This window comes from Stegostoma tigrinum, chromosome 31 (genome assembly GCF_030684315.1).
Source record: "Stegostoma tigrinum isolate sSteTig4 chromosome 31, sSteTig4.hap1, whole genome shotgun sequence".
Lineage (NCBI taxonomy): Eukaryota > Metazoa > Chordata > Chondrichthyes > Orectolobiformes > Stegostomatidae > Stegostoma > Stegostoma tigrinum.
The window spans coordinates 23,375,475-23,394,098 of NC_081384.1; the positions used below are offsets into that span (position 1 = coordinate 23,375,475).

At 39.6% G+C, this 18,624-nt stretch overlaps 1 protein-coding gene across 2 annotated transcripts; it reads left to right on the forward strand.

The window, feature by feature from the left end:
• Positions 1–5,846: 5,846 nt before the first annotated feature.
• On the forward strand, positions 5,847–17,308 carry si:ch211-131k2.2 (uncharacterized). 2 transcript variants are annotated; one of them, XM_048560708.2, is made up of 6 exons: positions 5,847–6,093; positions 6,184–6,420; positions 7,883–7,985; positions 9,275–9,307; positions 14,535–14,588; positions 16,392–17,308. In XM_048560708.2, the coding sequence occupies exons 2-6, from the start codon at positions 6,301–6,303 to the stop codon at positions 16,442–16,444; spliced, it is 363 nt and encodes a 120-aa protein (XP_048416665.1). In that variant the 5' UTR covers positions 5,847–6,093; positions 6,184–6,300; the 3' UTR covers positions 16,445–17,308. The 2 variants fall into 2 exon arrangements, with proteins under 2 accessions (XP_048416665.1, XP_059494676.1); XM_059638693.1 differs by having other exon boundaries at positions 6,055–6,420.
• The last annotated feature ends 1,316 nt before the right edge of the window (positions 17,309–18,624 follow it).

Consider the following 18,624-nt stretch of genomic DNA (forward strand, 5'->3'; position numbering starts at 1 on the left):
GTACCTTACATATGGGAGCAGGCTTTGGGGAATCAGGAAATAAGATACTCTCTGCAGTATTCCTAGCCTCTGACTTGTTTTTGTAAACAGAGTATTGAAATGGTTAGATCAATTCAGTTTCTGGTCAGTTGTAACTCCAGGAAATTGATAGTGGTGGATTCAGTGATGTTAATGCCGTTGAAAGTTGGAAGATAGTAATTAGATTCTCTCTTGTTGGAGATAGTCATTGCCTGGCACTTGTGTGATCCAAATGCGCCTTGCCACTTGATAGACCAAGATTTGTTAGTCTAGGTCTTGCTACATTTAGATAAATATTGTTTCAGTATCTGAGGAAATGTGAATGGCCTTAAACATTGTGTTATCACCAGTGGACAACCACCACCCTCTTCTGACATTAAGATGGAGGGAATGTCATTAATATTAGGGCCTAGAAGACTACCCTGAGCAATAAGTGCAGAGACGTCCTGGAGATGAAATGATAGACCTCCAACAACCAGGTATCTGTATCAGATATGATTCCAACCTGTGATAAGTATTCCCCAATTCCCATCGATTCCAGTTATGCTCAGGCTGCAGAGGGCCACATATGGTCAAATGTGAATTTCCTCTCTTTCATCTATCAATTTTTATACTATTTTTGCTCTTGACCATAATTCACTGAAGCTAAGCCTCTGCCTGTCTTCCAATATAACTACTTTCAAACTATTTTGTTAGAGGTAAGAGACAGTCTTGTAGGATTCTGACACTGATGTTATTCATAACATAATGGTGATGCCATGTGATAGAGGGTAGATGGAACCTGAGGCCTGAAAGGGTGGTGAGTCAGAAACTCAGCTAACATTTAACCAGCATTTAGATAGTCACTTACATTGATATATCCAGGGCTATGGTTCAAAGGCTGGGAAATAAGGTTAGGTGATCAGGTCTTTGTTGACCTGAGTCACAATTGGCCAAATGAACTCCTTCAGTGCTGTAAGTCTATAAGTTTCTAATGACAATAGTACTTCATTGGCACATGTTAGAGCAGGTATTTCCAGTGCTGTTCCTTTGTCTGAGATATGAGATATTGCTGCATACTAGCTGGGCAAAAGTGTCTGTTCATGTTAAATGCCTGCAAGAGGTTCATGGATGTATAGAGATGTGGCATTATCTGCCCCAAAAGGCTACAGATGTGGGTACAAAGTAGCTTTAGGAATCAGATGAATCCGTTTTTGTTAGACTAAGAGAGGTATAAAATTAATGCAGCTAAATGAAATTGAAGAATCTAAGCAAATTATAATTTTCCCATCTACTACTATGTAAAGCCTAAAGTGTGCAGAACACGTAAATTCTTACTTATTGATCTTCCTATAAGGAGTTACAGGGTGAGGTGAACCTCAAAATAAGTAGATTACCCTGAAAAATAGATTTAAATTTCAATGAGCAGATTTTGGACTGGGCTGACATAGAATGAGTAGTCATATAAAGCTGCGCAAGAACACAAGATCAATGAATACATCCCAGTGAACATTTGTACAAGCTTCCTCTGACATTAGATAAGTACCTGAACAATATGCACGTTTATTTAATAATCAACATAGAATTGACAAATGACGTTGTAAAATAAAATCACTGAACAAAATAATGGGTTTCTTTTGGGAGAAGATTTAAAGCCCAAATTACTGGCAAATGGTAATCCTTCTAATAGATGTGGGGGGTTGGGGGGGGGGACCTACAGTCGTAGCAGTTCCTGGACTTTGTACGAATCCAGAGATAAAAAGACGGAAGGTAATGACATTTTAATTTGAATTGAATACAGTAGTGATATTTGTTTCCTGCTCAGAAGTAAAGCGGCGCGGTAATTTTGCTGATATCAGCCGCATTCATCGCCTTGTATGAATTATGATAACATTCAAGTTTTACATCATCCAGATAAATAAGGGACAGGTGATGATTCAGGGAGATAAAGGCCAAATCCAAGCGGCTAACTTCAAGCAACCGTTCCATTGCCCCCTGTCTTCGTTCGAGACAGAAGACAGGCATGAGATAAAACTCAAATGACCTCTATTTCCAAAGCAGCGTTCTGCTTCAAAGTCCGGATTTCGTGGTCAGCGACAAAAGTGCAGTGCTCGTGCCTGTCATTAATACCTTTTTTGTCATACCACTAATGGCTTCTGAAGTGAATTTGGACAACTATAGGCCTAATTAATAGATTGATGCATACACACTGGCGCCTGTTACTTGATACGGCACTTGAGAGTTTCCTGAAGGTATCATTGACTGAGGGAGAAAATCTTTAGATTTAAATAATGTATATCTTTGTTGGCTGCAGTCATCTTTTTAATACCCAATGCAGGAGAGACAATAGCAGCATCTTGGAGCAATTGGAAAGCATTTTTAGAGATATGATTGGAACTGTAATAAATGTTTTGCTAGACAATCCTTCGGTCTTTAGTTGAAACTTGCTAAATAGCTATCATTACATGTTACTTCTACAATTTACTGAAAACCTTTCTACTACTTCCTAGTTATAAGACAACACAGAGTGGAGCTGGAGGAAAACAGTAGGCCAGGCAGCATCAGAGGAGCAGGAAAGTTGATGTTTTTGGTCGGGACTCTTCTTCAGAAAATTTCGGTCCCAACCCGAAACATCAGCTTTCCTGCTCCTCTGATGCTGCCTGGCCTGTTGTGTTCCTCCAGCTCCACACTGTATTATCTCTGACTCCAGCATCGGCAGTTCTTACTACTTCTTCGACTTTTTTCCAGTTAATTCCCAAATAAGACTCTTTTAAAGAATTAAAGTTTTCAAATGCCCTGCACATTTTTGTTAACTTTAGAAATGCGCTCCAGTAAGCCAAATCTGACCTTGAGCTCCTATATAATATTCCACACAGTGAGAGGCTAAGGTATGGGAAGGTTTGACTGAACACTTAAAAGCAAAAAGGGACATAGTTACGGGGAGAATAGCACAAAGGGAATTGCTCCTTCGGAGAGCAGGTGTAGATGTAATGGGCTGAATGGCCTCCTACACTGTATTGATTCTGCATGGTGTCCAAATCAGGATCTCCTTAATCTCAGTTAATAAAGTGTGAAGCTGGATGAACACAGCAGGCCAAGCAGAATCTCCTGAGATGCTGCTTGGCCTGCTGTGTTCATCCAGCTTCACGCTTTATTATCTTGGATTCTCCAGCTTCTGCAGCTCCCATTATCTCTCTCATTAATCTCACCTCTTTTTACAAATCAGGATGCTAACTCCTGTAACCAAACCTGAGTCTGGAGCCTTGTCAATTTGTTCACTGCCTCAACCACATGGATTAAATTTCATAACATGTAATATTTGTGATGTTCTCTTGTTCAGAAGATGTCTGAATCCAAACCAATTTAAAATTATGTTTATTATTGAGCATAGAGCACAGAGCAGTGCTTTCCAAATAGTGTTAAAGGGGTATCCTATTTCAGGCTTGGAAATTGTCACAACTCCTCAGAGAATACTGAATGGTGTTGGATGGGGGAGGTCCATGGCTCAGGAGAGTGGGGGATGAAGGAGCAAGGGAGGAGAAGAGAAGTGAGAGGGAGGGAGGTGGAGCTCCTTGACAACCCATTGTTGCTTCAGAGTTCACAACCCCAAAGTTTAAGCCCAAGCCCCAGTTGGGGCCTCGAGTCCTATTTTGCGATGCCCTTCTATAGAGAGAGTGCAAAACGTTTCCAGATTGGAATGGCAGCTTCATCCTATGAGGAGAGATAGGGTCGACGAGACTTGTATTCACTGGATTTTAGAACAATTAAACGGGATCTCATGAAATATATAAAAATCAGACTGAGCTGGACAGTCTGGATGCATGGATGATGATTCCCTGATCAGTGAGAGGGGACAGCGTTCAAAATAAGGAAAACAGGCTCAGTACACAGGGAGGCAATTTCCAGACTGAGATGGAGAGAAAGCTCTTCACTGAGAGAGTGGTGAACTTCTGGAATTCTAACGTTAGAACATAAGAGTGTAAGATCTTGGAACAGGAGTAGAGAATTCAGCTCCTCGAGCCTACCGTACCAATTAATATGATTATGGCCATTCTCATCTTGGCCTCAAATCTATATCTGCATCTGCTTTCCATAATCCTTCATCTTATGACAAATTAAAAATCCATCCCTCTCCTCCTTAAATTTACACAATGTCCCCGCATTCATCATGCTCTGGGGTAATGAATTCCATAAATAATTGGGATCAACTCCTAAATATCCTGATTCTGCCATCTGTATACCCCATAATCAGTAATCACCAACAAAGTAAACTTGATTTTAAGCATAAGTGTATGTTTATGGGGAGAGAGATGTGGTTAAATGAGGAGACATCTTTCCTGTAATAAATAGGCAATATTGTTCCACTCATTTTTGAAATCTATGAAATCAAAGCCAAACTAATGAGTAAGTTTCATCTGAGTCAAAACATCCACAGATATTTCCAATCAGATGGTTTGACTTTCACTGATCTAGTCCTAGACATTAGCAGCCCTAAAAATCTGGGTGGGAATGGAGTGGGATTTTACACCATAAATTTTGTAATTTTAATTCCTTAAATTGTGAACCTGCCTGAAGCACACTGACTGCAGTGATTCAAGAAGGCAGCTCACTGCCACTTTTGAAAGGGCAGTTAGAGATAGGTAATAAATACTGGCCCAGCCAATGATTCTACATCCCATGAGTGAATAAAGAAAATGAAGGGAGTTAAACCATCAAAATAGTTGTCAGAAAAAGAAACTGCAATTGGTTTTGGAAAAGCTGGCAATCCCAGTGACACCCTCGAAAGCAGCACATGGGAAGGGCAGGAGTAATGAGTGTCAGATTGTTGCTGTTGTAATTGGGCTGGGGCAATGGTTCTTGAGGTGAGATGTTTTCATTTGGGGAGTAGGGGAATTGTGATTGAGTTGGGATCATTAATTGGAGTCGGGAGGGCGATGGTATGGGGGGTGTTGGGTAGAGGGGGGATTTGGGTGGGGGTACTGGAGTCAGGTGTGCTGGGGGACAGTTAGGGTGGGAGGGTTATTGGGGTAGGGGTGTTGGAGTGGGGGGTGTTGTGGCGGTGGGAGGTGTGTTATAATGAGAGATTTGGGGTTGATGTGTGCTTGGGGAGAGTTGGGGTGGGAGGAATATTGGGGTGGGGGATAACAAGGTGTAGAGCTGGGTGAACACAGCAGGCCAGGCAACATCAGATGAGCAGAAAAGCTGATGTTTCGGGTCTGGGCCTTTCCTGCTCCCCGATGCGCCCTGACTTGCATTGTTCATCCAGCTCTACACCTTGTTATCTCAGATTCCAGCACCGGCAGTTCCTACTATCTCTTGAGGTGGGGGGTGTGTGTGTGTTGTGGCCGTCAAAAGGGTGTTGGGGTGAGGTGTTGCTGGGGGACAGTTAGGGTGGGAAGAGTTTGGGGGGGACATTCTGGCAGTGTGAGGGGTGTTGCAGTGAGGGATTTGGAGTGGGTGTGTGCTTAGGGAGAGTTGGGGTGGGGGTGTTGGAATGGGGGGTGTTGTGGCAGTGAGAGGGGTGTTGTGGTGAGGGCTTTGGGGTGGGTGGGTGTTTAGGGAGAGTTGGGGTGGGAGTGTTGGAATGGGTGGGATGTTGTGGCGATGAGAGGGGTGTTGTGAGGGATCTGAGGCTGGTGTGTGCTTGAGGAGTGTTGGGGTGGGAGGAGTATTGAGGTGGGGGCTGTTGTAGCTGTGGGAGGGATGTTGCTGGGGGAGATTTGGGGTGGGGTGTTGTGGGGGTGTAGTTTTGGATTGTGGTGTGTGGGTGTCGGGTGAGAAACTGCAGCTCAGTCTGTTTCCGGTTGAGCTCCTGTTGCGCTCTTGGCTCTGTTACTGCTGTGTGGGTGAATAGGGTTGAAGCTGGGTAAAAACCAGGGAAGGGACGGGGGTGTGAGGGCCCACTCCTGATCATTCACTTCCCTCGGAGGCGTGCCCCACCCCCTCCTGAAAGAAATGGGATTTGAAGACGACAAGCGGGTGATTCATTCGTAGTAAATGACAGGAGGAGGGGCTTTGGCCATACGCTGAGATCTACTATAAAGGAGTCCCGGGCGCTCTGTGAAAAGCCAAAGAGCTGGGAGAAACTCATCAAAGGTTGTAAAACTAACTTTGAGTTCTATTGTCGGAGACAGTTAAGGAATCTGCTCGGTTGCAGACTCACCTCTTCTTTTTTCTTTTGCCTAGAGTGTAGCTATTCTGCTCGTTTTACGGACACATTGATGCCACAGCAGTGACATTGTTTCCCTTCCACTACAACTGGGAAGCCGAAATCCGAGAGATTGTCCACTCCAAGCCTGGACAATGGACAGCCTTAAACTGCTCCTTCTCCTGAGCCTAGTCTTCGCACATATTTACTGCGATGAAGACCCGTCACCAACACGAGAAAAGGACTCATGGAACATTGACAGCGAGAACTGGCAGGTAATTCGGCCCCTTTTCTTAATATACTGTTAGCAGCGTGTCTTTCCCTTTTGTTGCTGGCGCCTCCCGGCTTCAGAAAGGACCCGTGCCACCGACCAAAGAAATAGTGAAAAGAGGGAAAGCCCTGCGGCAGGAGTGTCTCTGCCCAATTTAGAATGAGTTCGGGGAACGGGGGAGGGGGAAGATGACAGGAGATTGAGTGCGGTGTGAATTGGAGGGGTTTGTGCGTCCTGTTTCATACGGAGTGTAGAATCCCAATCTCCAGCTCCCCTACTCTGTCCCTCAAAGAGCTTCCACTAAAGAATGAGGATCCCAGATCGCAGACAGCTCCAGCCGGTCACAGTTCAAGCTTCCCCAGCTTGTTCATTCAAAATGTCCTCAGAGCTTCCTTTTCCCTGTTTGAGTCCCGGCAGGTCTGAGAGCAGCTGTGGACGGCGGGGCTAACCCCTATAACACAACTTGCAGTCACAGCCCCTGATATTCTCACTGTTTCTCTATACGAAGATGCTGCGTTTCCCAAGCAGTTTCTGCTTATGTTTCAGGTCTCCAGACTCTGCAGTTCCTTGTTTTGTTTTTTCCTTGTTTGCATGTTAAATATTATCTGTCGCATTCGGATACAGTCGGAGTACAGTAATTGTCCAAAATTGGGGGCTGGACGTCGGTTTGGGGGGGGTCGTTTTCGCCCTTTTTTAACCGGATCTATATCCCCATCCACATAGACACACACACACCAGTCGGGACATTTTTGCAATAAACGCGGTTAGTGGCTTTCAAAGTCAAGTCTGGCATCGCCTTTACTCCCAACTTCTCAGTCACTTCCCAGTCGGTTTCAAAGCGCCCCGGACAAAGCAGGAGCAAGACAGCGGTTTCTCCTGGTGAGTTCAGTGACAGACCTACATAGGTTCGATAGAAAGGCACCTGTCATGAAATACTTCGAAAGACAGAAGTAGGGAAACGATTGGAGAAAAGCACAAAGTTTATCAGTATTATTTGCCGTCACCGGGGGTCCACTCACATACCTAATACCCAATCCCCGTGAGACCGGTTTGGATCCATTCAGGGTTCCTATCCATCCGCTCTCCCCAGTCCATTTTCCTTCCCGTTGTAACACCTTTCTTGTTCGATGACTTCAATTAGTTTCCTTTCTTTGTATTAGCGGTGGCTGACAGCTTTACCTATCGAATAGACTAAAATTACATTTTAATCATTAATTCTCTATCGAAATGATGCAAGATGATGAAAATGTTTCATTTCATTAATATAACCTATTTGTTTTTCACATTCCCGAATCACTAACTATTCAATTGCCAAATCCATCAGATTTTTGCTTGCTTTCATCAAACCATTCCCTCCTCCGCTGCTCTCAAGTGCTAATGCAAATGAAAGGTGACAAGAGAAGTCTCTATTTAAAATACTGGGGAGGGAGGAAAATAGCGTTTACCTTCTTTCTTTCTATCTTTAGGATGATTTACCAGAAGACAATAAAATCATGCAACAGTTTGCTCGCCTGGTAAAAAGAGCGAAATTTGATAAGTTTTACGGTTTAATGGGAAAACGCGCTTCGGGTAAGAGATCATATCTGTTTGACTGAGTGTAGTTCTGTCTTTTCTTAAAAGAAAAGCCACTTTGTTCACCGTAGATGCTGTATTTCCCCGTTCTTTAAGTTAATGTATCTGTCGTCATGTAGTTGCATATTCACCCATCAGGCATTACATATACGGATAATTATAAATATAACCCACTGGTGAGAGAAATGCACTTGGAATATTGTTTCCAATCTCCAGAATGTATCTTCAGTAGCGCACATTTTTGTCTTTGAGCAAGACAGAATGAAATCTGCCTTTCAAAATGAATGGAATCTTTACAATATCAGCTCAATATACTCCAGCTCTTAGAATAAAAATTAAGAAGTCTCTGTAGCTTAGTCACTAGTGTCTAAAGTCTCAGAACATTTTTGATATATCCATTTAACTTCTCTTGTATACATGTTGTTCTTTATTAGTTTTTATTTGCAACTTCAGCTAACTGACAAGTTATGCCATATAGCTGTCTTACTGCAGAGTATAGCCTTCTTAAGATTTGTTGGTGACATTAAATCAATCATGACATTAATATATTTCTTTAAAATTTAGTATATTAAAATTTAAATATAACAATCGTGTTGGCTTCAAGCCGAGGTCAGACCCAAGTTTTGACTCTGCATAATCATTGCCAAAGATCATGCCTAAACTCTTTAATATTTATATTTGATTTACATTAACATTGTGTCAAGAAAACTTGATTTCCATACTATTTTCTAAGTCTTCCTAATTCATGCACAGTTAAATGTCCTACACTGACAGCAATTAAATTAACTTTCTTCCTCAAGTTGTTTCCATTGTGTCTCATGGAGATTTAATCTCTCTCCCTCCAATGTACTTTTACTCAGAAAATAATGGGTTTTAGTGATAAATATGTATTGATTCTTATGTATAATGCTTAAGCAATTAATTGGAAGGAGGATGGGAAAATATAAGCTAGCATATCAGTTGTACACTTTGTGTACCTGACTTCTTCTTTGGTCCACATCCAAGGTCCTAAAGTTTTTGAGAGATGTCAATGTAAAACATACATGAGGATGAGTGTTTGTTTGAGTCTTTGATGTGATTAACTTCATTGCTGAATAGTCCACGGACACTGTTCAAGCTCATGCCTGATGAATGAACACATGATGAGTGACCAGAAGTCTACCAGAACCTATGCAATGCTCATCCTATCATATAAAATGTTGACAGGGAGAGGGAAAGAATGATAAACAATTAAAATTGTTACTCCTTTTGTTCCTTTCTGCTGATCATTCATTCTTACTTTACAGGTCCAACACAAGCAGGTATCGTCGGCCGCAAAAGTAAGTCTATCAAGTCTATCATGAGTCTTTGTTCCTTCATTAAAAGGCTGTCAGGAGGAATTGCTAATTACCATATTGGCTGAACAAATTTTTAGATAGGCAAATTGGATTGTTAATAAACATTTCCAGCCTGGAGTAGCAAGATATGGTTGATAGAAGAGAAATACTGCAAGTGTGGAAATAAAAAGAAAAATGCAGAATCTATAGAGAGAGAAACAAAACACTTCGAGTTGTCAATTACTGTTTCAAAATTGATGTGGTGAACTGGTTAGATCTTACAAAACAGAGAAACTTGACACAAATTTAAATCAGATCATTTCATATTGGATACAGAAACAATTGCTTCATGTGTTCTAAGTGCTGTATGTCATTTGCACATGTGCCACTTCATATTTGAGATCTACAGGTACCTGCACATTATTCAACAATATCCTCTTTTAAACTATTGATTTCTGCTCTTGTGTATTCAATTCACTCTATTCCTTGCATTTCAGAAAAGCGTAGTTCAGTAGATGCTTTGTAGGGTTGGAGAAGTTTGCAGAAATAGAAAGGGGAAATGTAGGGAATTAAATGTGATAATCAAACATGTAAATCAGGCATTGACTCCAATATCCCAAATGAGTAAAGTGAGGTTTGATGGGCAAGTGTAAATTCTGATAGGATAGGATCAGAGAAATAGAGTTCTGTATGATTTAAAGTTTACAGAAGGCTAAGGACTGGAAGTTTAAAAATGGCCCTCTTCAAAGCAACAAGTGAAGGATGAGGTTCTTAGTGGAAATTTTTGTGATGGAGATGGTAGAATGGGAAACTAAGTTGCAATTTAAGTAGGAAATTGTGACTTATTCAAGACTAGATGTTAGAATAGTTGCAGAGAGGTATTGGAGGGGCCAGAGATGGCATCAACAGCACATACATGTCTGATTTCACCAAGGAGCTGCAAATAGGTAAGAAAGTAAAAAAGAATGAAGGATGGATCCTTGAAGAATTCTAGAGATATTAGGGTGAGACAGAAAGAGAAGCTGATGCTGGAAATATTTTGGCTACAAACACATTGAAGCTATGAAGGCAGTTCACTCACTGAAAAATGAAGAGAGGTGTTAAAGGAGAAGGATGTGGAGTTGGTCAATCACATAAAATATTTCAGAAGCTCAAGGGCACAAGTTGAATAATGAACCATAGTTACAATAATAAAATATCCACAACTTTTGTTAGAGCAACTTAACTGTTGTGATTGGGGTGGAAACCTGATTGAGAGATTCAAACTGGGACAGGCATGGATTTTAGAGTTACTTTAGCTTCTGAAAGCTAAGATTTCAGGGGTGGTTTGCAAAAATTGTTTGTTTTGAGCAGGGGAGCGGTTAATGAGAATTTTGAAAATACAGTAATTGTACTCGAAGGAACCATTCACTACTCATATATAAATGAAGTTCACACAAATTTTACATAGCAAGTTTAATACTATTTTTAATTTTGGATTCAAATTTTCTGAATTGCACTAAATAAAATTTTGAGCATAATATTAGCAAAATGAATAGTTTTTGCATTTGTGCCTAGCATGAGTAAGACACAATCAATTGTCTTCAAAACGTCTTCACTGTGTTTTGTAAACTGTCTCTAGATTTTCCTCACCATATCACTGGGGCTTATTCACTTTCACACATTGTATCAATGCAGATTCCTTGAGCAAGATTGCAGAACCAAGTTACATTTTAATTTAGCTTTGCGTAGAATAGTAATACACAATGTAACTTGAGTTGAAGAATCCCAATCTGACTTCTCTGGAAACTATTAATTCTTCAAAAGAAAGAGGAAATCTTTTATTGGGACTAGGTTTAGACCTAGTTGGTGTCCATGTGGTATGAAAATCTATTACTGAGAGCTTACTTAACAGCATTATCACCACAAACACTGGAGATTTTTTAACATAAAAAGCAAATATTCAGCAACAATCTGCTGCTTGTGACTATCAGAAGAAAAACAATGGAGTAGATTGGAGGTAAAGGGAACATGTAGAGTCTCCGAACTGTACTGCTCAGAATAAGGTCACTAAACACATCAGGATTGCACAATGTTAAGAATTATCCACTTAGTTCAATTTCATGTTCTTTTGTATTCTTCAAAAAACATTTCTTTCAAGATTCTTCCCTTTTCATTCCAGCTATTCCATGTATTAGCCACCACTGGCTTTAAGAAATCTCCTAAATCACCATCCAGGTTTCTTTTGATATTAAATTCTGCCATTAGATTCTGAATCACTATCCGGCAAAAGGCTTTTCTTACTAATTTGATCAAAACCCTCATAGCACCTTCCCTGCTATAATGAAAACAGCCCAGGTTTTGGTATTCTGCCTTAACTAAAAAAAATCCTTTCATATCATCTCAGTAATCTTCTCTGCAAAACCTCCATGACTTTTTGCATCCATCCTAAAGTAACCCTTGCAACACCAAACAGAATATTCAAACCACAGCCTTGTCAATGATTTTGTACAGTTTTCAACATTGCCTTTGCATTTGTGTTCTGTGCCCCGATGATAAAGCTTTCGATTCTACGATTCTCTTAAAAGAGAAATTTTACTAACTTGTTGTAGGTTTAAGATCTGTATATAATAAAATAACTATGAACAGTTGAGGTACTTGTTGACAATATAGTGCCATAATTAATCCACTCAACTATAAATTCCAGGCAATATCATTTATATTGGAATTGTTAGTAATCCATATTAATATATGTAGCTTTTAACCATGTCAACCTTTAAACCACCCTTGGCTTGAGACTTTCCATTTATAAGCACAGGAGAAACTCAAGGTCTTGCTGCTGAGTTTCTCCAGCACTTTTTGGTTTTATTAAAATATCTAGTATCAGCCTTTTTTTTGATCCATTTACTTTATTTCAGTTTACCAAATGCATATTAAAGCTAATTTTGGAAAGGACTTTAGTGGGTGTTGGTGCCGGTGACTCTCAAACAGCAAGCTCCATAGAGTAGTGTTCAGCTCAGGGTAAATCTGGCAGATTTAATATGGTTTCCCACCACTATACCTTTGAAAAAGCATTTTAATGATGAATGAGTTGTCTTTGTTTTAAATACAAAGAACAGATTGTTCACTTCTCCCGATTATAAATGTAAAATGCATATTTGATACTGATCTAAGCAATTTGATAATGGTCACTACATAAGGTCCATAATGAAGTGAGTATGACAGACCAACCTTCATTTTGTAACTATTTAAGCAAATACTCAATGTACAGAAATTTATTGAAAGCTAATTGTATTTTGTGTGGTATGGTGGCAAAATATATAGAATCGTGATGGGAATGATATGCAATGGGAATAACAAGAGGAAGGTCACATCCGTGCTTTCTAGCCTGCTGAATGCCTGATTGTTAATAGAGGAAATAATAGTGATTCCAGTTTGACCTCAAATCTGTTGATCTTTTAAATTACAAACATCATTGGCAGAAAGATGTCCTTCCTTTCACCTGTGCAACTAAGGTTTGAATCCAGTCCGAATTCAAAGGCTGATCCTTGCTGCGAGCTAAGGATCTCAACTGAAATGTGATCAAACTGTTTTGATTGTTTTCACTTCTTTAGGCACACTGCCCACAATTCAGCATTAATTGATTATCACACTCCGAAAATTATTGGGACATAAATGCAGATTACTACGGAGGCAAGGGCTACAAAATGCACTTTTCTTTCTTGTATTTTCAACCTGGAAGCACTTGATGCCTGAAATGGGAATATGTCTCGGACCTAGCATTGATGTATTACGAGTCTATCACTGAGTGTTATGGTCAGTACTGTTATGTGCAGCATTTGTGCACGCAACAGGTTTCCACTGCAATTCAAACATAAGGATTTCTTAGTAAAAATATTAATTCAGTATATTTGCAGACTTAATGTTAAACAAATAGTAGCATTTATTAAAATGTATTGGTATAACTCTTGTGTTTCAAATATCATAAACTGGATGAATATATTGTGCTGAGAGTATAAAGTTGAGGCATAAATGTGAGTACTATATATATTTATAATGTAATACATCAGGAAACAGTGCGAGCATACTTTTTATGGCACTTTTTTTACAACACTGCGACTACCAACAGTCCTCCCTATGGGGATGTCTTGCAAGAGTACTTGTGTTACTGACCTCTTCAGGTGCTAAGATACACCTGAAGAATTGTTATTGCCCATACACCTCTGGAGGAACAGTGGTAGAGAGGCAATAAATGTAGAGTAGCTAGCTTCCCATGCTGGCCAGTCATGCAGTTCTCTCAAAGCCACCACAGCTGTTTCCGGAGTATCAGGAAAAATCCAATTGACAAAATATGCAGCACAATTGGAGTTATTATGATATTAGAGACTGTGGCATTCCCTCTTGCAGGGTAAACTCTTAACAGCAACTGGAGCTAACCTCCCATAACCAAACATGTTGTGCTTGGAGCACTCTAGTTAGATAACAGCAATGTTGTCTCTCCCCTTTTTTCCCTTTAAGCACAATTATAATTTATGCCCCAAAGTGCTCAAGACCTTAATTGCAAACAGGCATAATTAAAAATTCATCTGAAGCAAATGTTCCAAAAGGCAGTAAGTAGTTATCAATCACTCGTTACTAACTAATGCATGACGTGCATAATTTGATTGCTAGTTCCCTCTCTTTCCCAAAAGACCTAATGTGCATTTCCTCTTGCATTTAAATATTTATTAGCTCTGTTTCTGAGACTAGGCTCCCAGTAAACAATAACGACATCCTTTTATTATAAATTAGTCCACCGAATAATAGTCGTGTAAATTGTAAATTATAAACTTATTTTAAATACAACATTAGCAAAATACTGATGGCTGTTTGGCCGCCTTTTAAAGAGAATGAATTCCAACATAGATTTCTGGATTGGTTTTCTAATTGTTTCACTGCAGCATATAAGTTGGTCAGTGATTGTCTAGAGGGCATTTCAGCGATAACAAAACTGAAATGATGTTGTGAAACATCTCCTGCAACATCATGTAAGAGTGAAACAGGAATGAAGGATATTCAGGATTTTCTTTTAAAAGGGGCAGCAAATTCAGAAAACCTCCCTAAATCAAGACCCCAACATTGTTTGTCCCAAAATGGAAGTGATACATAATAGTTAGCCATTTGTAATGTATTCTTCATCTAGCTAAAGGACAGAAGTGTAAGTATGTAAAAATGCCTTGTTACCATTCTTGACTTTTTTAAAACTATGCAGGACAAAAGGGAGAGATGTTTGTTGGCCTTATGGGACGACGGTCTTCAAGTGCTGGTATGGTATTCATTTCCTGACCTGAGCATGTTTCTCTTTCCTCTTCTCTCATGGTGTTTGTGTACACAGGTACAGTCAATCAAATCAACATGAAACGGAAATTTTCAGACATGACATTTTTTCTGCAGATTTTTCATTCCTCAAAATTGGTCAACAAACCTTTGGGCAAAGGGAGTGGAAATGTCATTGGGCTAGTGATCTTGATGTACCCCGCTAATTTTCTGGGGAAATTGGGTTTGAATCCTACCATGGCAGATGTTGAAATTTGAATTCAATAAAATCTGGAGTTAAATGTTAGTCTAATAGTTGACCATGCAACCACTGTTTTTTCGAAAAATCAATTGGTTCACTAACTTCTTTCACAGAATGCAATCTGCTATCTTTACCTGCTCTGCAAGATCCACATAAATGCGGTTGACTCTGGGCAATAAATGCTGATCTGGCATGTGACACCCACAATCCCAGGAATGAATAGAAAAAAAATCCACAGGAATGTGATTGAATCTGAATTGCCCCTGAAATGGCCAAGAGAGCCTTGAAGTCAAGGGCATTTAGGGTGGAAAACATTTCTGGCCTTGCAGCCATGCCCAATTTCCATGCAAGAATGAGGAAAGATCTGCTTTGTTATTCATTGTAACATTTTAATGTTTTTTGGTCTATAGTGGACCATTTTCGTAGTCCACTTCAGGGAGAAAAGTTTCCCTTTTTTGCAGGACTGCATTCCCTAAATTCAGGTAAAGACAAAGAGGTGGACAGCATAGTCCTCTTTAGTTTGTTCCCTACAAGTGCTTTCACCAAGAAGAATTCAGCTGGCCCTCCCTACAAGTCGTTGCCTCTTTCCATTTCTTTCACCAGCCACTGATGCAACCTCAATGAATGAGATTACCACTCATTCCACAATGTAACACTGCTACTTTGATAGCACCAATCACAAACTAGATCACAACAATCCAAACTAAATTTGCATACAAAACTTCAGAGCTGCCAAACTCTGATTAATAAAAGGAGTATTTGTTCAATCTGATTCCAAAAAGAAGTTTCATTGAGGATGCTCCCTATTACTGGTGACACTTGAAAGGACTGACTTCAGTAGTGTAAATCACAGACGAGGAAATGTTAAAGGTTGCATATGCCAGAGTCAGTTGTAAGAAAGCCACCCTATACTGAATATTAATTGTGAAGCTCCTGCTTCTACATCAGTACTATCCTATTTGTAACATTACACTTTCCTAGATCTCAGTGTTACATTGCTGTTCGTTGCTATGTGGGCCTTTACCAATTAGGAGCTACACTGACCACGGTTGAGACAGTGGGAATCTATATGGTTTGGACTTGAGGCCAATAACCAGAGATGACAGGCTAATAGTCCCAATTCCAATTTACCAGCAGTGACTGGTAGAGAAAAGCAATGGACTGTCCACACACTTGATGGATATCTCTGTTTCAATGGGTATGTCTAAAGTTAGCTTCAGTACCTTTGCAAATGTCATTGACCCTTTTCAAAAACAAAATCACTTCAGATGTTACAATAGGGTTCTGGAACAGGTAGGATTTGTTCCCAAGTCTTCTGACCCAGAGAGATGGGAACAACCACTACACCACAAACAGCTTTGACCAATTCTGTTAGTTGAACAAAAATGGCGGATGTAAGCTGTGACATTGAGGGCGTAAACAAGGAGAACAAAAGGAGGGACAGTTTTAGATATTTTTATTTGTGAGCAAAATCATCCAATTTTATCTGATTCTGCATAGGTTGCAGAGAGGGCATCTGATATATTGAATCTCCTGTCTTTTTTTTTCCAGAGGCACCTCCAGAATGGGAAAGAATTCAGTACTATGGTCGAAGGCGCAAATAAGTAGTACAAGTGTAAAACCATCTGAATGTTCTCTGCACCATTCTATCAGGAATGGGATTTTTGGCTAAATTACCTGTAACTCAATTTGTGCTTAATTTACCAACCATAAACACTGATGTAAAACTCCACTTCAAACAAATCTTAAATAATTTGTCAAAGCTGTTCAGTATTTTAACCTGTTCAAGTGAAAAGTTCAGCAAGAATTCACAATACATAAAAAATCTAAATCCGAGTGACTATCAATAGCAATCTATAATGCCTCATCACACATTGGTACAATGCTCATGTAAAAATAGAATTGGATAATTTATTTTTGAAATTCGCTTGCATTTTAAAATAGTGCAAAGTTATAGTTGTATACTGGCAATGAATTGAAGCTCTATGGTTTAAGTGTACTATTAATTTCATTCATTTGGTTTATCTACATTTAGTTAAACTAGTTAAAATAGGAATGTGGTTAAATGCTACATGGTTAAAAACACTGACACTATTTGTACAGTTATCCATAGTTCGCTGCAGATACTAACAGTCACAAGATTGAAAATTCATTGCACAAAAAGTTTTTGAAAATATAATAAGTTTTAAAACTTCTCAAATAGGAGGTAAATGAAGCATCAATCTTATCATTTACAAGATCCAATTTCATTCAATTGGCTTTTATGTAAAGCAAAGATACATTGTCTGTCTGTTTTTTATGTCAAGTTTTATGGTACGTTTCTTCCTGATTTTTTTTCAAACTGCAGGAAAGGGAAGCAATCATCCACATTATTAAAAAGTATTTCTTCCTGTGTCTGATTTCAATTGATGATTAATTATGTCTGTTCTAATGGACCAATAAACAAATAAGCAATTGTAAAGTGTAAACACGCGCTATGTTGTACTTTTTTAACACAGCCCAAATGCAATTGTGCACAAGTAACAGACCTGCTGAATGTTACAACTGAAAAGTTGTAGTATAACAGAGTTTGACATTCCTCCGTATTGTACCATTAAAGATACAGTTGTATTCATGCATCATAGCCCAGCGAATATATGCAGCAAGTGATTGAGCCGTACTGACTGGAAAAAAATGAACAAAACAAATCCAGTGCTGATTCAGCGCTCCTTGGTAGCATAGGAATTTAAAAACAAAACCGTCCTTAACATACTGTATTAGGGAAAAATCAATTGGCCAGGTCATCAGTCATGAGCTCACCTGGGTGTGTTGCAACATCAGGGTGAGCACAGGACTGAGTTTGACTGATCAAATGGTCTGTTGTCAATCACTGTAAATGCTAATCAATGCATAATTACTATGAGATCAGTTATTGACAGGTTAAAAAATGCCTGTGGGGAAGGAAATTACCTCAGAATGAGAGAGGACAAAATGGATCAATAAGAAGTCTGGATTTGGACACCGTGACCAGAATTATCATAGACTTTCATTTAATAGAACTGGAAAATGAAGCATTAAGGATATACAATACAATTAGGAATAAAATAAAAACAAACACATTCTTTTGATCATTGCTATTTATCTTTCACAGACTACTAATGAAGCCAACAAGTGCAAATCTAACATTGAAAGCTATTGTCAACTAGTACAGATATTGAGCATTGGATCTGGGACAGTTTCATTGTCTTGACTTAAAGAAAAATTTCATAAAGAGCCCATCAAAAAGAAACAAAAAAATGAAACAGACAATACAATTGTTCAGATTTGCAAGACTTTGTTCAATTATGCAGCCTGATTGAAGCTAATTTGAGCATTTCACATTATTGGACTCCTCATCTGGGTATAAATAGGATATCTCTTGTGAAAATGCTTGATAAAATATAATTATTACAGATGAGCATCTTAGAAAACCAGGGCAGAAAACTGGGTCAAAGCTGAAAGACACAATCTCCCCTTCCCCCACTGCATCCCAAAACCAGCCCAGTTCGTCCCCTTCCCCCCAATGCACCACACAACCAGCCCAGCTCTTCCCCTCCACCCACTGCATCCCAAAACCAGTCCAGCCTGTCTCTGCCTCCCTAACCTGTTCTTCCTCTCACCCATCCCTTCCTCCCACCCCAAGCCGCACCTCCATCTCCTACCTACTAACCTCATCCCACCTCCTTGACCTGTCTGACTTATCCCCTACCTCCCCACCTATCTTCTTTTTCCTCCATCTTCGGTCCGCCTCCCCCTCTCTCCCTAT